At 43.2% G+C, this 27237-nt stretch overlaps 1 protein-coding gene across 2 annotated transcripts in view; it reads left to right on the top strand.

Annotated features, from left to right (window-relative positions):
* Positions 1-27237, top strand: part of LOC134347866 (cell adhesion molecule DSCAM-like) — an 804792-nt gene that overhangs the window by 461245 nt on the left and 316310 nt on the right. For both annotated transcript variants that reach the window (XM_063050412.1, XM_063050413.1), the window contains 2 exons: positions 15759-15905; positions 25168-25446. In XM_063050412.1, coding sequence (XP_062906482.1) covers positions 15759-15905; positions 25168-25446 — 426 coding nt within the window. The remainder of the gene's footprint in view (positions 1-15758; positions 15906-25167; positions 25447-27237) is intronic.

The raw sequence follows: 27237 nt of genomic DNA, 5'->3' as shown, positions 1-27237 counted from the left end.
CTTTAAGACGACACCGGTCAAAATATGAAAGACGTTAACATGTAAATCACATCACTCCCCTTTGCCCAAGCCTACGCTGAGATCCCAAATGCAGTATTTTGGAGAGGTATAGACAACTTTCAAGAATCAATAGATTCTGGCATTATACCTGATGACTGAAAAATTGCAAATGTTATTCCACTATTTAAGGAGGGTGGGAGGCAGCAAAAAGGAAACTATAGACCTGTTAGCCTGACATCAGTGGTTGGGAAATTGTTGGAATCAATTGTTAGGGTTGAGATTACGGAGTACCTGGAGACACATGTTAAGATAGGCCTAAGCCAGCATGGTTTCCTGAAAGGAAAGTCCTGCCTGACTAACCTACTGCAATTCTTTGAGGAAATTACAAGGACAGTAGATAAAGGAGATGCAGTAAGTATGGTGCACTTGGATTTTCAGAAAGCCTTTGACAAGGTGCCGTACATGAGGCTGCTTAGCAAGATAAGAACCCATGGAATTACAGGGGAGTTACTAGCAAAGGTGGAGAATTGGCTGATGGACAGAAAACAGAGAGTCGGAATAAAGGGATCCTATTCTGGCTGGCCGCCAATTACCAGTGGGGTTCCACAGGGGTCAGTGTTGGGACCGCAGCTTTTCACGATGTATGTCAATGATGTGGACTGTAGGATTAATGGATTTGTGGCTAGAATTGCTGATGATACAAAGATAGGTGGAGGAGCAGGTAGTATTGAGGAAACAGAATGCCTGCAGAGGGACTTAGATAGTTTAGGGGAATGGGCAAAGAAGTGGCAAATGAAATACAATGTTGGAAAGTGTATGGTCATGCACTTTGGTGGAAAAGTAAATGGGCAGATTGTTATTTAGATGGGGAAAGAATTCAAACTGCAGAGATGCAAAGGGACTTGGGAGTCCTTGTGTAGGATACCCTAAAGGTTACCCTCCAGGTTGAGCTGGTTGTGAAGGCGAATGCAATGTTGGCATTCATTTCTAGAGGTATAGAATATAAGAGCAGGGATGTGATGTTGAGGCTCTATAAGGCATTCATGAGACTACACTGGGAATACTGTGTGCAGTTTTGGGGTCCTTATTTTAGAAACGATGTATTGATATTGGAGAGAGTTCAGAGAAGATTCACAAGAATGATTCCAGGAATGAAAGGGTTACCGTATGAAGAACGTCTGGCAGCTCTTTGGCTATATTCCCTGGAGTTCAGGAGAATGAGGGGGGATCTCCTGGAAACATTCCAAATGTTAAAAGGCTTGAACAGATTAGACGTGGCAAAGTTATTTCCCATGGTAGGGGAGACTAGGACAAGAGCGCACGACTTCAGGATTGAAAGACGTCCATTTAGAACAGAGATGCAGAGAAATTACTTTAGTCAGAGGGTGGTAAATTTGTGGAATTTGTTGCCACGAGCAGCTGTGGAGGCCAAGTCATTGGGTGTATTTAAGGCAGAGATAGATAGCTTCTTGATTAGTCAGGGCATCAAAGGGTATGGTGTGAAGGCAGGGGAGTGGGGATGACTGGAAGAATTAGATCAGCCCATGTTGAATGATGGAGCAGACTCGAAAGGCCTACTTCTGCTCCTATATCTTACGGTCTTGTAACTTCCCTCCCTGTGATCCAGGCAATATTAATTCTTCAATCAACATCATTTAAAAATGATTATCTGGGCACTATTGTTTGAGGGGAAATGATTTGCAAATATGGACTGCTGTTCAGCTCCCTAGTTACAGTAGTGTCTATATTGAGGCTACGGGCGAACTCCAGCTGCTCCGGGCTCCAGGTCTCTGGACTCAATCTGGTTCGGAGTGCTGTTTGCTTTTATTGCTGCAAGATTTGTGTTTTTTTCCCCTCTCTCTCTGCGCATTGGGTGTTGGTCCTTTTTTTAAAATTTGGGTTCCTTTGGGTATCTTGCTTTGTGGCTGCCTGTAAGCAGACGAACCTCAAGGTTGTATAATTTATACATTCTTTGATATTAAATATACTTTGAATCCTTGAACCTTTATACTTCAGTCACTGCAGAATCATAGCAATGTGAGAATCACAACAGAGACTCAGGACTTTCTTCCCGGGACATTGCTATCTGAGAATCATTGTCAGCTTACAAAAAATCTTCTGCACGCAAGAGGTTAATGATTTCCAGTGCAGAAGCGGGGGGAACAGTGCTTGTTATAGTCAGCAGCAATGTAGAAAATGTGCTCTATCAGCACTGATAGACTGAACAATCTTCTCCTCTGGAATAAATAATATATGAAAAGCCCAGACTTCTATTATAGATGAATCATGTGTGGAATTTCTCAGAAAACATTGGATTAATAATAATCTGATTCCCTTGTATTTAAGGATGACAGTCAGAAGGAATTAGATTTTTTTCTGTGGTAAAGTGAGTTTGATTAAATTAATGTGCCTGGAGAAGAGACGGCTCCCTTGGATCAGCAAGGCGATCAACGCATGTCATTCTTGATGGAGGGAGCTCTTAGAATGCTTTGATGTCGCGTGTTCTGGCTGTTTTGTCTTTGTTGCTGGTGACAACCTGTCTGTATTAATAAAATGTGCACTTTTATACACATATAGAAATTTCTACTATACATGATTACTTGGAGATGTCTAGTCGCCGCAGCTGGTGAAAAGATAGCACACCTCCAGTTCTGTCTAATACTGAACCTGTGGAATTAATTGAATGATACACACACATACATGCATATGCAAACACACATGTGCTTAACCATGTACGCAGCATGTACGTATATTCTGGATCAGAATCAGGTTTAGTATCACTAATCTACAGTATATTGTGAAATTTGTTTTTTTTGCAGTAGCAGAACAGTACAACACATCAAATACATCTAAATTATAGTAAGAAGTAATAACAATATTTCGCACACAAGTGTACATAAACATTGACAGTGCATACGCCTTCATGCACACGGAATATTCACATGAAAGTTCACACACTCATATACAAAAGCATGTATGCAGCCCTGTACATTATGAGCATTAACGAGGAAACAAACACTCACACAGAAACATAACAATTAATTGCAATGTGCTCTTGACCGGTCAGCAGGCACACATCTTCAACCCCAACAGTCTGCCCTCACTGATATTACTGAAATGAATGATGGAGATAGTGGTCCAGAAAGAGTTGGCTGATGTGTCCTTCTCATTGCTGAAATGGCGGGGAGAAATCTAAAATACCCTGACGAACTGCAAAGTGTTTTGGATGGTGTGTGGTTTAACTCTAAAATGGGTAGTATGTGATAATGCATCTTGTGAGTTAGGCACTGCATGCATGTATATAAAATATATCATCACAAGATTCAGGTGCCTTATTGTGGGTGGAGAACAGGCAGGGATCACAGATTTCTGTCGAAGCAGATCCAAGTAGCCTCATTATCACTATGTTTCTTTATATATAATAAAATCTATATTTGTTTACTGTCTTGAAGTTAACTCATGCATTTACAGGTACATTCAAAGGAGATGTGTGGGGAAGTATTTTATACAGAGTGGTGAGTGCCTGGAATGAACTGCCTATGGTGGCGGAGGAGGCAAATCCAACAGAGGCTTTCAAGTGACTCCTAGACAGGCATGTGAATGTGCAGAAAATGGAAGGGTATGGACACTGACACGAGGAAATCTGCAGATGCTGGAAATTCAAGCAACACACACAAAAAATGCTGGTGGAACGCAGCAGGCCAGGCAGCATCTATAGGAAGAGGCACAGTCGATGTTTCGGGCCGAGACCCTTCGTCAGGACTAACTGAAAGAAGAGATACATCGACTGTACCTCTTCCTATAGATGCTGCCCGGCCTGCTGCGTTCCACCAGCATTTTTTGGATATAGACACTGTGTAGGCAGAAAGGATTAGAATAATTGGGTATTTGATTCCTAATTTAATATGCTCAGTACAGCACTCTGTTCTGTACTGTTCTATGTTCTAATGTTGTGGAATTTGAATTTATACCTCCAGATGAATAGCCCAGAATTCTGTTTCGAAATTCAGTAAATTAACCACTTTATCATGATACCTGCTTAAACAGTTCTGTGGAATCTAGTGACAACAGTTATTATTGACTACTCACCCTAGAGTCTTTGGTTTACAATAGTTTATCTCACGTATAAGCAGCATAAGATATAGGAGCAGAATTAGGCCATTTGGCCCATCAAATCAGCTCTACTTATTTATCACCCTTTGCAACCTCACTCTCCAGCCTTCCCCCCCATGATCTTTCACACTGTTACTAATCCACAACCTAACAATCTCAGCTTTAAATATACCCAATGGCTTGGTATAAAGCTTATGTGACATTTCCTGTGTCAGGTTGATTTGACCTTTCTGACATTCAGTCAGTGAGGTCTTAATTGTTTTGTACAGGATCATTGGGTTAGATCAAACATAATTATTTAATCCACTAGAACACTATTTATGTATTTATTTATTTATTTATTGAGATACAGTGTAGAAAAGGCCCTTCTGGCCCTTTGAGCGGCACCACTCAGCAATTTAATCCTGATCATGGGACGATTTACAATTGTGAATTAATGTTGAGGCTTTATAAAGCCCTGGTGAAGCCTCACTTGAACTATTGCGAGCAAGTTTGGCTCCATTATCTAAGAAAGGATATGCTGACATTGGAGAGGGTTCAAAGGAGGTTCGTGAAAATGATTCTCGGGTTGAAATACTTATCATAAGAGTGTTTAACGGCTCTAGGCCTGTACTCACTGGAACTGAGAAGAATGAGTGGAGACCTCATTGAAACCTATCGAACGTTGAAAGGTTTTGGTAGAGTGGATGTGGAGATGATATTTTCTATGGTGGGAGAGTCAAAGGCCGGAGGACACAGTCTCAGAATAGAGGGGTGTCCTTTTATAGACAATAGACAATAGGTGCAGGAGTAGGCCATTCAGCCCTTCGAGCCAGCACCGCCATTCATGGTGATCATGGCTGATCATCCACAAACAGTACCCTTTTCCTCCCTTCTCCCCATATCCATTGATTCCGCTATCTTTAAGAGCTCTATCTAACTCTTTCTTGAAAGAATCCAGAAAATTGGCCTCCACTGCCTTCTGAGGCAGAGCATTCCACAGAACCACAACCCTCTGTGTGAAAAAGTTTTTCTTCAACTCCGTTCTAAAAAAGGTCTACCCCTTATTCTTAAACTGTGGCCTCTGGTTCTGGACTCCCAAAAACATCGGGAACATGTTTCCTGCCTCTAGCGTGTCCAATCCCTTAATAATCTTATATGTTTCAATCAGATCCCCACTCATCTAACTTCATCTAATGGAGATAAGGAATTTCTTCAGCTAGAGAATTGTGAATCTGTTGAATTCATTGCCACATGCAGCTGTGGAGGCCAAGTCATTGGGTATATTTAAGGCAGAGGTTGACAGATTCTTGATTAATTGGGGCATGAAGGGATATGGGGGTGTGGGGGAAGTAGGCAGGAGATTGGGGCAGAGAGGGAAAATGGATCAGCCAAGACAAAATGGCAGAGCAGACTCAGTGACCCAAATGGCCTAATTCTGCTCCTATATCTTATGGTCTAATGGTCTAACCTACCAACCAGCTTTGGACTCGGGGAGAAAACCAGAGCACCCGGAGGAAACCCATGCAGTCACAGGGAGAACGTACAAACTCCATACAGGCAGCAGTGGGAAATGAACCCGGGTCACTGGTACTGTAAAGTGTTGTGCTAACCACTACACTATGCTATCACTCTAAAAACTGAGAGGAAAGAAGAGTGCTGATGTAAAACTATGGAATATAAATAAGCTACTTCAAATGTCTGGGATTCACTCACTCAATATTCGGTTCTGGCCAGCTACCAGAAAGAGTTAGTCATGATAGAAGGGAAAAAAAGTTGTTTAGGATGTCAGTTTGATTTTATTTATTGAATTGTCTGTGTAACTCGTTAAATTGCTTGTAATACAACTTATCAGGATTTGGTTCCAGTGGGTAATTTTGTTGTCAATGTAAAACATGTCTTAAAGACTACAGTCTCGTAGAAAAGCATCATCTCACGGCAGGCTTATATTTCTACCATATCCACACAACCTTCCACTTCCATTTCTATTTTCATTTAAATATAATTCCACTTAAGTGCATTGTTTTTAATTTCAAACATGTGGAAAGACACCATAAAGCCAAGAACTCTCTGCAGATTCCAATCTGTTTATTTTTAATGACATTTCCAGTTTAAAATAAAGACTTACTGTTTCCCACTTTCAGCTTCTTGTCTAATTAATGCCTTTGTTTTCATTCGAGAGCTGCAAGACCACAGATTTATTGAAATCAATATTACAACTTCCCATTATAGGACGTGAGCTTAAAATCACTCATTTGCAAAGCCAATATTTAAAACTCTGGGCGACCACATGCAGCTTATAAGTAGGGAGTGTGAGAATAATCAGAAGCTTCTGGTTTCAAGCAGCAGTTTAATAACAACCTTTAGAAGACAAATTACTTTCAAAAGACAGTTGGACAGGTATGTGGATCGGAAAGATTTAGAAGGTTAGGGGTCAAATGCTGGAACACGGGACTAGCTTAGATAGCTATCCTAGGTGCATGGAGCATTTGGGCCAGCTTACACCTTATATGCACTCGGTGGCCATTTTATCGGCTACATCTGTACAGCTGTCCATTAATGCAAATATCTAATCAGCTAATCATTTGGCAGCAACTCAATGCATAGGTGATCTAGAGGTTCAGTTGTTATTCAGACCAAACATCAGAATGGGGATGAAATATGATCTAATTGAATTTTGGCTGTGGAATGATTGTTGGTGCCAGACGGGGTGGTTTGAGTATCTCAGAAACTGATCTCCTGGGATTTCACGCACAACAGTCTCTAGAGTTAGAGAGAATGGTGCAAAAACAAAAAAGATCCAGTAAACAGCAGTTCTGTGCACAAAAATGCCTTGTTATTGAGAGAGGTCACCTTGGTGACACCAGCAACACAAGGCGCATGTGGCAAAGTATGTAAACCATAACTGATCTCGTCTACACTGCGCGTCAATGACGGTAATGCCTCCCTTCCTGATAGGTTGAATGCTTTCTACGCATGTTTGACCAATTAAACAATGTGACATCAAGGAAATCCCCCTCTCCTCCTGAGGAGCAAGCTGTTTGGCTGCAGCCAAGGGAAGATGGACCCTGGCCAGGGTAAACCCACGCAAAGTTGCAAGGCCGGACCATATGCTCGGTCAATGCTGAGGGTTTGTGCGGTCCAACTAACAGAAGTCTTAACAGACATCTTTAATGTCTCTCTGAAACAGTCCACTGTCCCTGCAGGCTTCAGGGCAACCATCATTATTCTGGTGCCCAAGCGAGCAACAGTAGCTAGGCTAGATGATTACTGCCTAGTGGCACTAACTTCAACAATCATGAAGTGCTTTGAGCGCCGGGTAGTGGATCATATAAAATCTCACCTTCCAGCTACTTGGGACCATTTCCAGTCTGCCCACTACTCAAACTGATCCACTGTTGATGCCAAGGCCTCAGCCCTCTACTCTGTCCTGTCGCACCTAGAAAACGATACCTCATACACCAGGATGTTATTCATCGACTTCAGCTCAGCATTTATCACGGTTGTCCATCAAAGGCTGGTGGATAACTGTCCTCACTGGGACTCAGCACTCCTCTCTGTAACTGGATCTTGGACTTCTTGATGGAAAGACCCCTGTCAGTCTGAGTTTGCAGCAACATCTGAAGCTCCCTCACACTGAGCACTGGTGCCCCCCCCAGGGTTGTGTGCTCAGTCCGCTGCTGTTCACACTGTTGTCTCACGACTGCACTGCCAGATCCAGCTCAAACTGCATCATCAAGTTCACTGACGATACAACAGTGGTTGTGCTCATCAGAAACGATGATGAGTCGGCATCCAGAGAGGAGGTGGAGAGGCTTGTTAAATGGTGCGGGAACAACAACCTGAGTCTCAAAGTGGACAAGACAAAAGGGATGATTGTAGACATCAGGAAGGCACAAGTTGACCACTCTCCAGTGCATATCGATGGCTCTGCCGTGGAGTGAATGAGGAGCACGAAGTTCCTTGGTAGGCAAATAACGAATGATCTAACCAGGACCCACAATACCTCTTCACTAGACAGGAAGGCACAGCAGCATCTACACTTTCTGAGGAGACTGAGGCGTGCAAGGCCCCCCGACCCCATTCTAATAACAGGAGCGCCACTGAGATTGTACTGTTTGGCTGCATCATTGTGTGGTATGGAAGCTGCAAGACATCAGACAGCAAGACCCTACCGAGGACAGTAAAAACCCTCACGAGGATCATTGGTGTCTCCCTTCCCCCTATTTTTGACACTCATCAGGAGCATTGCAGACAAAGTGCTCAAAGCGTTGAGGATATCTACCACCCATCCCATAAAGGATTTTACCCACTACCAAGAGGAAGGAGGTACAGAAGATCAGGACTAGGTCTGCCAGATTGGGTAACAGCTTCCTCCTCAGGCTGTGAGACTAATAAATACCCTGCCACCATTGACATCTCTTCACCAGGTCAGCATGCTGTTTACTGTTTACCTGTGCTGTGCTTTACTACATGAGTTTTGAATTAAATGTTATTAACTTATTTACAGTATAATATTTTGGTGTATGTGCTGTGTGTGATATATGTTGTGCAGGTCCACCATGCTCCATAGGAACGTTTTGTTTAATTGTTTATATGTACAGTCAGATGACAATAAACTTGAACCTGAGATCAGTGGAGAACAGCCAGACTGGTTCAAGCTGACAGGAAGGTGACAGTAACTCAAATAATGATACATTAAAACAGAGGTGTGCAGAAGAGCATCTCAGAATGTGCAACGTGTCGAACCTTGAAGTGGATAGGCTACAGCAGCAGAAGACCATAAGATGTAAGGGCAGAATTAGGCCATCTGTCCTATCGAGTCTGCTCCACCATTCAATCATGGCTTATCCTTTTTTTTCGCTCCTCCTCAACCCCAGTTCCCGGCCTTCTCCCTGTAATCTTTGATAAGACCAGGAGACCATGAACATACACTCAGTGGCCACTTTAAATGGTACAGAACATACTGAATAAAATGACCACTGAGTGTATTTCTGCCACATTTTTACTTCCCTCCAGTTCCATCTCCACTCAAATTAAATGCAGTATTTTTTTTTAATTTTCAAACATGTGTGGAAAGACCCCATAAAGCCAAGAACTCTGTGCAGATTCCAATTTGTTTATTTCAATCACATTTCCAGCTTTAAAATAAAGACCTATTGTTTGCCACTTCCAGCTTCTTGTCTAATTAATGCCTTTGTTTTCATTCGAGAGCTGCTAGACCACAGATTTATTGAAATCAATATTACAACTTCCCATTATAGGATGTAAGCTTGGAATCACTCATTTGCAAAACCAATTTTTAAAACTCTGAGTGAACACATGCAGCTTATAAACGAGAAGTGTGAGAATAATCAAAATGTTCTAGTTTCAAACAGCAGTGTGATAACAGCTTTTAAAAGATAGTTGGACGGGTACGGGGATAGGAAGGGTAGGGATCAAATGCTGAAAAATGGGACTCTCAGATGGATATACAGTTTTTATTTATTTAGAGATACTGAATGAAATAGGTCCTTCTAATGAGCTGCCCCACCCAGCAACCCACCTATTTAACACTAGCCTAATCACAGGACAATTTACAATGACCAATTAACCTGCCAAATGGTACGTCTTTGGACTGTGGATGGAAACTGGAGCACGCAGGGGGAAACGCACGCAGTCACGGGGAGAACATGCAAACTCTTTACAGATGATGCCGGAATTGAATTTCGAACGCCAGAATGGCCCAGGGTGTAACAGCATTGTATTAAACTCTGCGCTACCGTGGCATAGACCAGTTGGGCAAGTTATTAAATAACTCTGTGACTCTAAATGCACGGATTGGTTTACTAGTTATATGCCTGACTGACAGGGAACTATTTGATCATGTCAACCACCACTGTCAAACCTAATTCCTTTATTCTCTAATGACTAAAGGGAAAGATCAGCAGATGCTGTAAATCTGAAAAAAAACACAAAGTATCAGAAATATTCAGCAGATCATGCAACGTCCATGGAGAGAGAAGCAGTGCTAATGTTTCAGGCCAATGACCCTTCATCTCCATTTTTAATTTGCTTCCATTGCTGTTTTTCGTCATCCCCCAGTGACCATCCACTCAAACCCTGGCGAGTTTTATTCCCTCCGAGTGCTTACCTAAGAATACCAACTGTGCCCATCTGTCACACAGTAGTGATCCAATGTACAACTTTACTTGATTTATTTTTTCTCCATTGAACATTGCCCAAAGGGCTAACCGTTATTCTATACATTGAAATGAAATGTAACACATATATATTCTCAAAATATTGAGTGTAAAACTTCAAAAGAAATATACTAAACCAGAACATGTACTATTTTCATCACACGATAGTTAACAAGCACATTGGAAGGAAAATTTGAGAGTTATATGTGATGGTATGGGGTTCACTATCCACAAAGCCTTAAACTCCAAAGGAGATTTTAATCCCAATCTGATATACCCTCACTATAGGGAGGTTATACTGTATCCACCTAGTCTTCAAAGACTAACTTGCTTTCCTGCCTAGTCCCTGTGGCAAATTCTAGCTGCCAATCCCAACTATTTGAGTAGTTGGTCACATGAACAGAGTTCCAATACACAAAAAGGAAGTTGTCCACCTTGTGCTGTAGAGAAATGTCCTCCTTGTCCATCGCTTTCATTGACTTCTCGAATATTTGGATAAACCTTTCAGCTAACCCATTCACTGCCGGGTGGTGAGGAGCTGACTTGAAATATCTAATGCCATTTTTCTTCATGGATAGTCTGAACTCCTCTGATATTATTGTGATCCATTGTCACTCACAATTTATTCAGGTAAGCTATTTCTGGCAAAGATATTCCTAAGAGCAGAAACTTTCTTTGCTGAGTTAGCTGACTTCATTGGTATAACCTCCGGCCACCTCAAATGAGCATACCCTGAAATCAGCAAACATGGAGACCATGAACAGCCCAGCAAAGTCAATACACACTCTTTGCCATGGCGACGATGACTACTCCCACGGGTGTGATGGTGCCTGTCGGTGTGCATTTTGAACTTCTTGGCATCTCAAACCTCTCTTGGCTACGTTTGCAATCTATTTATCTATTCCTGGCCACCGCACATAGCTCCAGGTGAGACTCTTCATCTTGACTGTACCCAGGTGTCCTTCATGCAGATTCTCTAACACTCTCTGGTGTGCAGTTTAGAGGGAACCACAACACGAGATCCACACATCAGCATTCTTTGACATACCGACAGTTGGTCTTGTCTCACTGAGAACACTGGATTACCATGAGCTAGCCATCCTTTCATGGTGATGTCATAGATTTGACAATGTTGGGTCATTTCTTGTTTCTCTTTGTATTTTGGAATTTGTTACTGGCAGCTGGTCCACCAATGCTGTGTGGAACACTTCTGCTGGGTCACAATATGAAGACTTTTCTTCTTCAGTTGCCAATAGTGGAAGACATGACAAGCCATCAGCTTTGCTGTGTTGCTTGGTACTCTTGAACTCTATGTCATAAGTCTGGGCTCCTAGGAACAGTGCCCAACATTGTAACTGGGTGGCAGACATCACTGGGATTCCCTTCCTAGGATTGAAAATGGACACAAGATGCTGGTGGTCTGTCACTAGAGTAAACTTTTGTCCATAGAGGTAGTGGTGGAACTTCTTTATTACCCATAATAGACTAAGGGCCTCTTGGTCAATCTGTGTGTAGTTGAGTTCTGTGTTCATCAGTGATCTTGAAGCAAACACAACTTGACATTCAGATCCATCTTTCATAGTGTGTGACAAGATGGCTCAAATGTTATAAGGGACACATTGCATGCTAGTTTGATGGGCAGGGTCGGGTCATAGTAGGTGAGCAGTTCATCAGATGATGTTATTAGTCTCTTTGTTTCCTTGAATGCCTTTTCACATCTTCCTGACCATTCCTACTTTGCTCCGGTCTGCAACAGTGCAGTCAGCGAGTGCAGCACTATAGCAATGTTTGGGAGAAACCGGTGGTAGTAGCTTACAAGGCTCAGGTAATGCCTGAGTTGCGATGCATTTTCCAGTTTGGGTGCCTGTAGCACTGGTTCAATCTTCTCTTGTGACTTATGCACATGCGTAGACAACAGGTCCATACATAGTGCTAAGGGGAGTCATTGCTTTAAAAGAAATAGGTCCATACATTACACTGTCCAATGTCAGCATATCTTTTCTTAGGTAAGAGGCCCAAAACTACTTACAATACTCCAAGTGCTGCTTGACCAAGACTTCATGAAGTCTTGGTGTCACATCCTTACTTTTATATTCCAATCCTCTCAAAGAATTATTTTCTTATGTCCTATGATGTTATAGTCTTATGTTTGGTTAATCCAGATGAAAATGTCTCATGGTCACTTGACTTTGTATGTCATATTTCTTGAACAGCCAGTCCCCATGCTGTGGGCCAGCAACCTGTGCTCTGTAGACAATGCCGTTTGTTTGCAAAGCTGTCCTTCTAACACAGACTGATCTTTGCTTACAATTTACAATAAGAACTGAAGATTGGTTCTCGCTTAGAACAAGAAGCTGAGCAAGGAATATTAGAAGTTTATTTTTGTCACAAACAGCCCTGACCCTTTGGAAAGACCATGCTGCTGTGCTAGAAAGCAGAGCCTAGCAATGAGCCTCTCGGGCCCTGGAAAGTGAATATCCATCACACACTTGGAAGTTGTAGTCACACAGCGACCTGGGTTAATTGAGGTAGTTGCTGCTCGGTTCACTTTGTGTGTAGCATTTTAAGAAGTGTAGCCTTGAATTTCCCTTGCCTGTGTATTTTATTTTAAGTTATCAAATATTCATTAGTGGTGTTCTATACTATCTGCTGTCTATTAGTCAGTAAGGAATTATTCTGAGATGGTTTGGGCGAGCACAAGAGAGGCATAGAGAACCAACACAAGTAGACAAATCCTTTGCATGATCCGATTAGGCAGTATTCACAACAATGTGATTTTCTCCAGAATTGTTTGTAATGAGTTCTGTTTATTTTGAGATATCTGTATCAAAGATAGATTTTTCCTTATGTGGTTCCCCTATTTTACACTTTACTCATTTGAAACTCCAAGGAATGCAAGTGTTTATTTTAGCTTCCAAAGAAGAGCCCTGATAGGGTTTTGATTTTGTGCATCAACAATTTCTTCACCCCCCACCCCCCAGATGCTGCTTGGCCAAAAGAGTTCCTCTAGCAGAATGTCTCTGCTCCAGCATCTGCAGTCTCCTATGACTCCCGGATGTTTTCTCCATTATTCGTTGGGCCATTAGAACAAATGTTCTCAAACTGATGCAGGGAAGGAATTCACTGACCTATGGGGGTAGTTCTTTGTGGAAGCCATGTAAACATTATCCTCCTCTTTCAGCTGGCTTTTTATGCTCAGAATATTGGTTTTGCAGTTTTGAGTCACACTGACTGTGACTGATGGTTCTTTTAAAGGAATCCCTCCTACTCATCTATTCCCATGTCACAGATCTGCTCAGATTCCAGGGCAAAGTCAGTGCTCCTGTCCCTCTTTTCTGACAATGGACCCCAATACTGGAGCCCATCGTTTGCATCTCTGACCCTACACCATGCAGACCGGGCAGAGGAATAAGGGAGCAACACACACAAATTACTGGAGGAATTCTTAGGACCTGATGAAGGGTCTCAGCCTGAAACTCGACTGTTTACTTTTTTCCATAGATGCTGCCTGGCCTGCTGAGTTCCTCCAACATTTTGTGTGTGTTGCTTGAATTTCCAGCATCTGGAGATTTTCTCTTGTTTGTACAGGAATAAGGGACGTCACAACAGATCTTCAGAATGGCTTTTATTCCTTGGAGCACAGAAGAATGAGAAGTGACCTCATCGAAAATTATAAGATCATGAGGGGTATTGATTAGGTAGGCAATCATAGTCTTTCCCACAGGGTTGGGGAGTCCAAAACTAAAGGGCATAGATGCAAGATGAGTGGGGAGAGACTTAAACAGAGACCTGAGAGGTCTTTATAGAAAGGATAGTGATTAGGTGGGAAGAACTATCAGAGGAAGTGGCCAAGAGAGATAAAATAATAACATTTAAATTGCGTTTGGATAGGCACATGGAGGCAAGTGATTTGGGTCAAATGTAAGCAACTGGGACTAGCAGGGAGGATGCTGCGTTCAGCATGAACCAGTTGGGCTGAAAGGCCTTTTTCTGTGTTGTATTACTGTATAACTCTATGACATGATGTAGTCCGTCACAGATAAAGCCTTCCCCACCCATAGGTGTATCTATATGAAGTTCTGTTGCAGTCTCCACCTTCAGGGACCCCCCACCATCCAGGCTGTGCTCTCTTCTCTCTACTACCATCAGGAAGAAGGTCCAGGAGCCTCAGGGCTCACTCCACCAGGTGCAGGAGTAGCTATTGTCTCTCAACCATCAGGCTCTTGGACCAGAGGGGATAACTTCACTCAACTTCACTCGCCCCATCATTGAAATGTTAACACAACCTATGAACTCACTTTCAAGGACTCTTCATCTCATGTTCTCAATATTTATTGACTATTTATTTATTATTATTATTATTTCTTTCATTTTGTATCTGCACAATTTTTTTGTCTTTTGCATACTGGTTGAGCAGCCAAGTTGATGTGGTCTTTCATTGATTCTATTATGGTTATTATTCTATGATGGATTTGTGAGTACGCCAGCAAGAAAAAGAATCTCAGAGTTGCATATGGTGACATATACATTCTTCAATAATAAACTTACTTTGAATTTTGAATTGATGAATGGAGATAAAGGAAAAAACCTGATTTAAATTTTTAATAATTGTATTTTATTTCAATGTTCTTTATTACTTTTTAGATTATTAATGTTTTTTTACAATATTTAAATAAGTTTTGCTCTTCTCATTTTCAGCGATTTAAATAGTTCTTAAATGTCTCTGAGTGTTGGGCAGGCTGTGTCCTGCCAGATGCCAGGAGCTGTCAATCTCTTTGGAATGTGGGAAAGGGAGCGGGGCAGCTTGGGAAAGTGTGATCTTCAGCAGTGTGTCTTCTCACCAATAAGGGCTTGCAGGATTTGCAACACTTTCTTGCTTGATACTAGGGTTGCAGAGGTCTATTTCACTCAGATATCACCATCTGGAAGAAATGAGGACTGAATATGAGAGTCTGGGCAATGAGCTGTAGCCATTAAAATTTGGCCCAATTTTGCTGAACTTTTATTATCGTAAAGCTGCTAGTGGGTTTAAGCTTCTCCTTTGTCATCCCACCAGTAATTTCACAACCTTAAAGTCAAGTCTACCTCTATTCAGCCAACAGAAATGCCGGTTCTAAACTCTTTCTGGCAATGTTCTGTGAACTATCAGTGAAATGAGATTGCATCCTGAATCAGGATTACATCCATCTCACTGCACTTACTCCAGAGATACTTCAAATGAATAAAAACAAATGAAAGAAATTTTTAGCAATCATTTAAATGATACCCTGCAAATTCAAATAGAAAAAAAAACAATTGGTTTAAGACTAAACAAAACTCAGTTGCAATGAGGGAGCTAATAAAAAATTGGCATGACATTATTTTTAAATCAACTCAGTACTTTATTGAGCTTTGCTGCTCAAGCATTTCGACAAAAGTAATATTGTTTCATAATGAGCTTGGCAGGGAAAGAATTAATTGTCTCTCAAATCGTTCTGTTTTCAGGATCTAGATTCCACATCACGCCTACTGGAGCCTTGTATATATTAGACGTGCAGAATGAGGATGGTTTGTACAATTACCGCTGTATCACACGGCACAAATACACCGGAGAGACACGGCAGAGTAACAGCGCCAGGCTGTTTGTGTCAGGTATGCCTCTCCCCCCACAATCTCCCATGCTCTGACGGTTAATAAGGCTCCTCATGTTTCATATTGTTTTGGACAAATGGTGACAGGTAAGGAGGATGTCAGAATTGAGAGCAGGGCTGTGTTCGGAGGCCACTAGTAGACTGGTCACCTCTGCAACCAGGATGTACACGTCATGGGGTCATAGAAAAGTACAGCATGGCAACAGGCCCTTCGGCCCATCTAGTCCATATCAAAACCATTTAAACTGCCTACTCCCATCGAGCTGCACCAGGAGCATCCAAGTTCCTGACCAAACTTTGTCTAATCATTGAAATTGAGCTTGCATCCACCACTTGTTCTGGCACCTTGTTCACACTGTCATGACCATCGGAGTGAAGAAGTTTCCCCTCGTGTTCCCCTTAAACTTTACATCTTTCACCCTTAAACCACGTGCTCTGATTGTAGTTTCTTTCAACCTCAGTGGAAAAAGGCTGCTTGCATTTACTCTAACTCATAATTTTGTATACCTCTATCAAATCTCCTCTCAATCTTCTACATTATAAGGAATAAGGTCCTAAGCTATTCGATCTTTCCTTATAACTCAGGTCCCCCAGACCTGGCAACGTCCTTGTACATTTTCCCTGTACTTTTTCAACATTGTTTACATCTTTCCTGTAGGTATGTGATCAAGACTGCACATAATGTATGCATTATAATATCAGTGAGTTGCTCAAAAAGCAATCAGATTTAAATTACAGTGCATGCCCTTTACTAAGAGCATGCTCTGGGAATGTGGAATAGGCTGGGAAACTTTCCTTGTGTTTCTTGTGCAGCCCAAGCTCAAGGAAAGCTTAATGACTAAACCAGCCTAACAAGTTCTAGTTCAAATATATAAGTGATATTCGCAAACACGAGGAAATCTGCTGATGCTGGAAATTCAAGCCGCACACATCAAAGTTGCTGGTGAACGCAGCAGGCCAGGCAGCATCTCTAGGAAGAGGTACAGTCGATGTTTCGGGCCGAGACCCTTCGTCAGGACTAACTGAAGCTCTTCTTTCAGTAGGTCCTGACGAAGGGTCTCGGCCCGAAACATCGACTGTACCTCTTCCTAGAGATGCTGCCTGGCCTGCTGCGTTCACCAGCAACTTTGATGTGTGTGGCTATAAGTGATATTCAATGTGTTGGAGCAGAGGACAAATGCTCTCCAGCGCCCCATGCTGGCCTGAAGAGTTCATGACAAGACCCAGCCCGCTCCAATGGCCAGCACCTGACAGCCCAGGAAGATCTGGATATCTGCTATGATAGTCTGTAATTAACTGAGGATCCAAAATATTATGGGAGGGAACCCAGCAACTCCTCCGGGCCATAACCCTCCCAGTCCACAAGATACTGTGCTTCACCATCAATAAAAAGAGAGTCTAGCAGTGGCCGAACTGTGTTCTTGATGACCATCAATAAAAGGAGGTGGAGGAGATTTGGAAACAGGGGCTAAGGGACTAGAGAATATGGGTTTGAGGCAGGAAACATGAAAGGTAGGGAGAAAATGCAGAGTTTGTGATAAACGTTGGCGTACGACACCAGACTGATTCTCCACAGAACTTTAAAAGAACTGATTTACTTAGGAGCCAATTTCTGACATTCCACCCACATAGGAAGGGTTAAGTGGATAGCCAACCCTGCTGGCTCAGACAGAACAAAGGAGTTGGTTGCCTTCGACAATTAGCCTGAAGCTGTGGCTGTTGGGAGTTGGACATTGAAATTAATCTGGCCTTGGACCATGTCTGACTGCACCTCCTAACCAACTCAATGGCTGCAGGGACACACACTTTGGACTCTTGTTCCCAGGAATGAAAGAAGACTGTAGCTGAAAGACTCCACTGGAGAAGCATAAAAGATTATTATGTGTGAGCTGGGCTCAAGTAAGATAGTCATTCCACGTGGTTGGATTTCCTGAAACCAGAGATCTTTCCAAATCCTGGTACACTCTCTCTCTCTCTGTTTGCCCATTAGTTTGTGGATGGAACCCAAAGGATATGCTAACAGTCACCCAATGAGTTTGCAAAATGCCTTCCAGAACTCAGACATGAATTGCTGGCCATGGTGCGAGATGATATTCCAGGGAAAGCTGTGTATCCAGAAGATATTTTGTAACATAAGCTCAGCTGTCTTCAAAGCCGTGGGAAGTTTGAGGAGAAGTACAAGGAGGCAAGACTTTGAGAATCAGTCCACCACAACCATAATAACAATATTCCCCTGGGATGGAGGAAGTTCAGTGATAAAGTCCAATGAAATATGAGACCAGGGATGAGTGGGAATAAATAAAGGTTGTAAGAGACCTTGTGGTAGTGATCTAGGTTCCTTGTTTCAGGCACACATATCGCATACCAAAACATAATCCGTGATGTCCTTTGTTATGTCTGCCCACCAGAATTACCTCTTAATGAACATCAATGTACATGAAACTCCTAGCTTAGAGGCATGCCCTCAATTCAAAACCTTGGAGCAAATCACCTCTGTGGCAGAGATACACCCGGGAGGCCCCTTGTCTGGATTGACCTCATGTTGTTGCTGGGACTTTCGCACAATAGAATCAATCTCCCATCTAATGGGAACAACCAGCCTGGAACTCTGGTACTTCTTCCTTGTCAACTGTATCAAACTATATAGAGAGCGCATACGGTTTCTGATTCTTGGGACCAGGTCTGTAAGTTATAATACAATTAAAACTATAGAAAAACAATAACCAATGTGTCTGCTGAGAGTTCAGCCTCTTTGCATCTTGGATATAAGCTAAGTTTTTATGATCAATCCAAACCATAAAGGGATGTTTTTCCCTCTCCAATCAATGTTTCCATTCTTCAAGCACCATCTTGAGAGCAAGCAACTCCCTGTTGCCAATGTCATACTTCATCTCAGCAGGAGAGAGATGTTTGAAAAATAAAGTACATGGGTGTAACTTCTGGTCAGAGGTGGTTCACTGCGAGAGCAGGGCTCCTAATCCGATGTCTGAGGCACCAACCTCCACTACAAAAGGTAAGACTGGATCGGGTGGATCAAGTATAGGTGCTGTGGTAAATCTGTTTTTAAGTTTGCAGAAAATGGCTTCTGCATCTGGAGTCCAACGGAAAGACCCTGCCAACGTTTTAGTGAGTTTAGTAAGTGTAGCTGCAATAGAACTGAAGTTGCAAATGAAGCAATGATAGGAATTGGCAAACCCTAAGGAGCATTGGAGCTGTTTAACTGATGTAGGTGTGGCCATTTCTGCATTGCTTGAGTCTTCTCAGGGTCCATCTGGAGATTCTAGTTGAAAATTAAAAATTGAAGGGATGTGGAATTTGCTCATCTCAAGTTTTACAAAAAGTTGAACCTCCAACAGAATTTGAAGAATACTCTATACATGTTGGACATGTTCTGAAGTGATCGTGAAAAAATAAGAATATTGTCCAAATAAGCAACCACGAGGTGTTTGAGCATTTCTCAGATTATGGTGTTAATAAACTGGATGTTCACCAAGGCTTTATTGGGACTTTATTTCCTGGAGCGTAGAAGAATGAGGGGAGATTTGATAGAGGTATATAACATTATGATGGGTATAGATAGAGTGAATGCAAGCAGGCTTTTTCCACTGAGGCAAGGGGAGAAAAAAACCAGGGGACATGGGTTTAGGGTGAGGGGGGAAAAGTTTAAAGGGAACATTAGGGGGGGCTTCTTCACATAGAGAGTGGTGGGAGTATGGAATGAGCTGCCAGATGAGGTGGTAAATGCGGGTTCTTTTTTAACATTTAAGAATAAACTGGACAGATACATGGATGGGAGGTGTATGGAGGGATATGGTCTGTGTGCAGGTCAGTGGGACTAGGCAGAAAATGGTTCGGCACAGCCAAGAAGGGCCAAAAGGCCTGTTTCTGTGCTGTAGTTTTTATGGTTTCTATGGTTTCTAAGGCAAATGGCATCACCAGATACTCATAGTGTCCACTGGGAGTTTGAAGGCCATCTTCCATTCATCTCCTCTCAAATCCAGATAAGGTTGTAGGCATTCTGGTTGCAAAGTTTCAAGAAGACCATTGCTCCCTGTAATAATTTGAATGCTGTTTTCATAAGAGGGAGTGGATACTAGTTCAGAATAGTAAACTTATTCAGACCCCTGGGGTCAATACCTGGTCTTCGTCCACCGTCCTTCTTCAATATGAAGAAAATTCCCTCACCAGCAGGTGAAGTGGACAGTTGAATAAACCTGGACGCCAAAGCCTCCTTAACGTGGTCATCCATGGCTTGCCTCTCGGGAGTGGATAAAGCATAGTGCCTTTCCCGGGGAAGACAAGTACCTGATAGCAAGTCAATAGCGCAGTCATAGTCTTTATGTGGAGGAAGCGTTATGGCTCTTTTCTTGCTATATACCTTCAACAAGTCCAAATATTCTGGAGGCACTCTAGACCAACAGAGTTGAGTTAGAGTCCAGTTCTGAGGAGTCAGAAGGCAATTTGGGATTATGGCTGGTGACTTGGTATAATTCACAACAGGTATCTCAGAAACTCAGACTGGCATGTCAGAAACATTGTCTGGTACCTCAGAAACTTTAGAAAGATAATTATTCTGCCATAGGGTTGACCAAACCTGAACAGTGCCAGAACACCAATTAATACACAGATTATCGGAAAGGAACCACGGGTAACCATAAATTAGAGGAATATCTGGAGAACGAATAAGGTGGAATCAAATCATCTCCTCATTCATACCAATCATTAACCTGAGAGGAAAGGAAAGATAAGAAATTTGTCCAGGTCCCAATGATTTCCCATCCAGAGCCATAGCCATGAGTGGCTAGTTGAGACTTAATTTAGGAACTTGGATCCTCTTCAGTGGTGGGCGAGTTGTTGGAGAAGATTGTGAGAGGCTGGATTTATGTGCATTTGGAGAGACATAATCTGATTAGGGAGTGTCAGCATGGCTTTGTCAAGGGCAGGTCGTGCCTTACAAGCCTAATTGAATTCTTTGAGGATGTAACAAAGCACGTCGATGAAGGTAGAGCAGTGGATGCTGTGTATATAGACTTCAGTAAGGCATTTGTTAAGGTTCCCCATTCAAGAGTCATTCAGAAAGTAATGAGGTATGGGATCTAAGGAGATCTTGCTTTGTGGATTCAGAATTGGCTTGCTTACAGAAGGCAAAGGGTGGTTGTAGATGGTTCTTACTCTGCATGGAGGTCGGTGACCAGTGGTTTTCCGCAAGGATCTGTTCTGGGACCCCTCCTCTTTGTGATTTTTATAAGTGACCCGGATGAAGAAGTAGAAGGCTGGGTTAGTAAGTTTGCTGATGGCATAAAAGTTGGGAGTGTTGTGAATAGTCTGGAGGGTTGTCAAAAGTTACAGTGGGATATCAATAGGATGCCGAACTGGGCTGAGAAGTTCTTACCGCTGATGGAGTTAAATGCAGTTAAGTGTGAAGTGGTTCATTTTGGAAGGTCAAATTTGAAGACAGGATATAATATTAATGGTGAGACTCTTAGCAGTGTGGCGGATCAGCGAGATCTTGGGGTCCATGTCCATAGAACACTCAAACTTGCTGTGCAGATTGACAGTGTTGTTAAGGAGGCGTATGGTATGATGGCCTTCATCAACCGTGAGATTGAGTTCAAGCTATGTAAGAACTTAGTTAGACCCCATATGGAGTACTGTGTTCAGTTCTGGTCACCGCACTACAGGAAGGATGTCGATACTGTAGAAAGGGTGCAGAGGAGATTTACAAGGATGTTGCAACACTCAGAACACGCTGGAGGAACCCAACCAGTCGGGCAGCATCCGTGGAAACGACCAGTCGACGTTTCAGGCCGGAACCCTTCCTCCAGCGCATTGTGAGTGTTGCTTTGACCCCAGCATCTGCAGATTATTTTGTGTTTACAAGGATGTTGCCTGAATTGGAGAGCATGCCTTATGAGAATAGGTTGAGTGAACTTGGCCTTTTCTCCTTGGAGTGACAGGGGATGAGAGGTGACCTGATAGAGGTGTATCAGATGATGAGAGACATTGATTGTGTGGATAACCAGAGGCTTTTTCCCAGGGCTGAGATGGCTAACACAAGCGGGCATAGTTTTAAGGTGCTTGGAAGTAGATATAAGGGGATGTCAGAGGTAAGTTTTTCACACTTAGCGTGGTTGCTGCATGGAATTTACTGCCAGCAATGGTGGTAGGGTCTTTTAAGAGTCTCTTAGATAGGTACATGGAGCTTAGAAAAATTAAGGGCTATGCGGTGGGGAAGTTGTAGGCAGTTTCTAGAGTAGGCTACATGGTCAGTACAACACTGTGAGCCAGAGGGCCTGGAAAGTGCTGTAGATTTCTATGTTCTATGTTCTGTCGATCAGTCCAAAATCTAAAAAAATTCCCAGCAAACCAGAGTCTACCAATGCCCCAGGGGTATATTGATTTTTTTTCCCCCAAGACAGTAGGGAAGGAAATACCACTCTGAAATTTGTTGAACTGGGAGAGAGTCTAGAGACCATCACAGTTCTCTCCTCACTGGACGATCCTGGAAGTTCTCGCAGCATAAGCAGCTTCTCTGCTTCACACGCCTCTCTCTCATTCTGCTGGGGAGAGCCGGGTTCTTCCCAGCTGCAAGGGCTCCTGCAGAGAAAGCTTTGAGGAACCAGGTTGCGTCTTGGATTGTGGAACTGGAGTAGGGCACTGAGCGATTTTGGGAGCTGGCTCTCTAGGCAAACTTGCCATGCCTCTCCCTCCTTCTCTCAGATATGCAATTATTCATATCGATAAGCTCCTCCTAATTCTCTACCAGGTTCCTGGTTGCTAAAACATTTTTAGGTTGATCATTTAATCCTTGTTGAAACAGAGTAACATAAAGCCTTCATGTTCCACCCACTCTCTGTGTCCAAAGTTCAGAACTCAATTGAGTAGTCGGCAATGGATAGAGCCTCCTGATGCAAATGGAAGAGTCTGCTGGCTGCCTCTGGACCCCCAGCAAGGTGAAAGAATGCCCTCCTTGATATTAAAACACGCAGGACATCTCTTCTCCCATAAGGCCTTGGCCCATACAAGGGCCCTGCCTGAAAGGAGGTAAATTATGTAAGGCACCTTACTCCTGTCTCAGGGAAACTTAGAGGGCTGCAACTCGAATACTAGGGAATGCTGAATGAATAAACTGCAGAAAGACTTGGAGTCTCTATTGTACCATCCCAAGGATGACCCCTCACAGCGACCCTGTACAAACATAGCAGGACACACAAGCAAATGTTCAGAACCCAAAGAATGCAAACCTCACCTACCAGTTTCAGACCCTTTCTGCAATGGCGCTAGTATCTCCTGGAGTCAGTGTTCATGCCATTCAACTGCCAGTGCTATACATAATGGGTCAAACTGCGCTGGGTCCATGCTGGTTGAATTCTTCTGTAACAATATCTTCAGTCAAATGAACCAAGGAGTGAAGTAAGCTCAAGACTCAAAGGTTGAAAGTAATGATGAGAATTTCATTGAAGAACATAACAGAAGAATTACAAATGACTTAGAGCGTACTTACTCAAGAGGGCCAGGGTACACAGACAGTTTGTTCATTCGGAACCCAAAATCAGGACTCAATGATGAAGACTAGATGTGACGAATTTAAATAGTGTCTATAGCACCATCTAAAAATCAGTAAACTAAAAACGGGATGCACGAGGAACCCGCATTCAAAAAAGCAAGCAGCACAAAAAACACAAGGAAAGTTTAATGACTAAACCAGTCACTTAGAAAGTTCTAAATAAAACAATTGAGTGAGGTTCAATGCATCAGAGTGCTGAGGCCTGACACTCTCTGGAGTTCCGTACTTATCTGAAGAGTTCACGACAGTAGGATTTGGATAGCATCAGTATATTCAAGTTCAGGTTTAATTGTCTTTCAACCATACATGACTACCTATGAATACAGCCAAATGAAACAGTGTTACTTTGGGACCAAGATACAAAACTCAGTACCAACAGTCATACACAGCACAAATCACATATAACACATATAAGATAGCAAGAACATATTAGATACCAGTAAAATAGTCACACAAAAATATATATGGTCAGGTTTGAATTGAGCTCAGGTATTGCAAATAGTAAAGTCACTGTTTCACAGTACCATGGACCCAGATTCAATCCTGACCTTGGGTACTGTCTTGCATGGAGCTTCAAATATATTTTCCTCATCCTTGTGGGTTACCTCTGGTTGCTGTGGCTTCTTCCCACATCCCAAAGGTGTGCAGGTTGATACCATTGTAAATTTCAGCTGGAACATAGAATACAACAGCACAGTACAGGTGCATCAGCCCACGATGTTGGGCCGACCTTTCAAACTATTCCAAGGTCAACCTTAATCCTTCACCCCTACGTAGCCCTCGATTTTTCTTTTATCAATTTGCCTGCCTAAGAGTCTGCTAATGTCCCTAATGTACCTGCCTCTGCCACAGCTGCTGCCAGTGCATTCCGTGTGCGCTGTAGAAAAAAAAAGTCCTACCTCTGATATCCCCCCCAACTTTCCTCCAAACATTTTAAAGTTATGCCCCTTCATATTAGCCACTTCCATCCTGGGAAAAAGTCTCTGGCTGTCCACTCTATCTACACCTCTTATCATCTTGTATACCTCTACCAATTGTCCTCTCATCCTCCGTTGCTCAAAAGTGTAAAGCCCTAGCTTGCTCAACCTATCCTCATAAGGCATGTTCTCTCATCTAGCCAGCATCCTGGCAAATCTCCTCTGCATGCTCTCTAAAACCTCCACATCCTTTCTATACTGAGGTGACTAGAGCTGAGTACAGTACTCCTAGTGTAGTCTAACCAGAGCATTATAAAACTGCAACAGGCCTGCACGTTGGGAAGGTGGTCCACAGTGTATGGTGGGGGGTTAATGGGAGTGGGAGAGCGGAGAGTAAAATGGGATGAGTGTAAATGTACAGTAGATGGTTGATATGAACTTGGTGAGCTAGAACAACACACAAAGGGCTGGTTGGGGGGTGGGGGGAGTGCTCAACAGGTTGACATAGTTCTTTGTATGTTGTTCCAGATTTCAGCATCTACACTCTTTGAATCTCCTCAGTGGACCAGAGGGCCTGTTTCCATATTGTATAACTCTACATTTCTATGACTCTGTAAAACCAGAGAACCGTGGAAGATGAACAATCTTTAACCTGAAACATTAACTCATTCTCTCTCCTCAGAAGATGACTTCCCCTCTCCCTTGCTTGCAGTAGAAGCTGTTAATTGACAGCAAAATTAGCATCAATTGTAAAATTGTGGCTCTGGATTTCCCAACAGATCCGGTCAACTCTGCTCCAACGATCCTGGACGGTTTTAGCCACCGGGTGGTCATGGCGGACCAGCGGGTTGTGTTGCCTTGTAAAGCCTCGGGCCAGCCCCCGCCCAAGTACCGCTGGGTAAAGGACAATGCCCCCCTGGAACGGGACAGCAGGTTCAGGCAGACCGTCATCGGACTACTCATCGTGAAGGCAGTCCCTGCAGACACCGGGAACTACATCTGCGAGGTCTGGAACAGTTTCGGGAATGCAGAGGTCGTTGGCCGCCTGAATGTCAAACGTGAGTGAAAAGCGTGTTCCCCCCTTCCCTTTGCTCCCCAGCCGCCATCATTTTAAGGGAGGGTCGCTGACGCCAGGGAATCCTAGCATACTGTTCTTAGACTGGGCACCATTTGACATAGCATCTTCTCCTTCACAGTGTCTTCTAAGCTTTATCATGAGCCAACCAGCCGTAGTGTGCTGGCCTTTTGAAAATGCATTCACCCCATCATTCAGACCAAAGCAATCTCTCTGACTGGTACCCCATCCACCAATCACCTTCTCGACCAATTGAAACCATGACTACCATCTGTAAAGGCAGTCATGTCAGCCACACAAGCGGATCCTCCCAGATCCACAGACTCTAACACTAAGAACGAGGGCTACTGCAGCAACAGGACACTATAAGCTGTACATTCCCCTGCAAGTCATATCATTATTGGGGCAGCTCAGCATGATAGTGATTAAAGTGAAGGTGTTGCAGAGCTGGCTACCTGGGTTCATTTCCACCGGTGTTTGTAAGGAGTTCGTACGTTCTCCCTTGACCGTGGGTGTCCAGCTTCCCCCCACATTGCAAAGCTGCACAGGTTAGTTGGTCACATGAGTGAAATTGGGTGGTACAGTCTCGTCGGGCTCTAAGGGCCTGTTACCGTGCTGTATCTCCAAATTTAAAAGATAATTAGTGGGTCTACATTCTAGAAGTCTCTATTATATGAGTAACTCCAGCAGGTGAACAAAGAGGTGCAAAAAAGGCAGCCTCCCCCCCCCCCACCCACTGATCTCCAACAGATAATTCGAGGTGGACAAAGGTTTCATTCCACTTAATCCTGCACATTTCTCCTTCAAAGTATTGCTGTCTGGTTCATGTTATAGCTCACTAAAAGCCAACGGACACTGTAAGCATGGGGGATAACATCCGGCAGTGTAAATCATGCTGTCGGACTGTTTCTCACTTCCTGCCTGAGTGCTTCTCCCAATTAATGAATGGAATTGCAACTAACTGAGTCACACTCTCTATCTCCCACGTGTCAAGGAACGATGTGCTGAGGAGTAGGCCATGTTGAGAAACAAAACATTGAAGACAAAGCCCGCGACCAAACAGATACTGAAGGATTTTGTGGTTTTTTTGTTAGTGTCATCAGAAATAAAATTCTGAGGTGGCACAGTAACGAAGCGGTTAGCGCAATGCTATTACGGTGCCAGCGATGCTGGTTCCATTCCCGCTGCTGCCTGTTAGGAGTTTGTACTTTCTCCTCGCGACTGTGTGGGTTTTCGCCGGGTGCTGTGGTTTCCTCCCACACCCAAAGGCATAGGTTAATCACTCACATTGGTGTAATTAGGCTGGAAAGGCTGTATCTCAAGTAACTACCGAAAGAAGCTGCAGTTTTGAAAGCTATTTGAGCTTCCCAATGTGTACAGCCAAGGTATTGACTCAGAATATTTACTGTCTGCCCATATGAAGAATTGTTGGGAGGAGCATCTGAAAGGAGAGAGGCAGAGAGGGATACGGAGGCATGTGGAATAAAGGAATTTCAAAGCTTAGCATTCTTGACTGCTGAAGGCATGGCTGCCACTGGGGGGTGAGGGGTGAAGTGCTCAAGAAGTGGAGGAGCCATACACCTCAGACAGATGGAGAGAGAGCAGAACATGAAGGGAATTGAAATAAGGACCTGTGTGTGAAAATTGAGGGCTTGCCAAATGAGAAAGCAATAAGCCAGCATGCAGAGGGGGGTAATGACTTGTCTGTGAACAGCTGTAAGATGGGAGGCCATTAGAATGTCACTGCTGAATAAAACACTGAGTCATCAGCCTC

The sequence above is a fragment of the Mobula hypostoma genome, chromosome 6 (assembly GCF_963921235.1).
Source record: "Mobula hypostoma chromosome 6, sMobHyp1.1, whole genome shotgun sequence".
Lineage (NCBI taxonomy): Eukaryota > Metazoa > Chordata > Chondrichthyes > Myliobatiformes > Myliobatidae > Mobula > Mobula hypostoma.
This window is presented reverse-complemented; position numbering and strand designations above follow the sequence as displayed.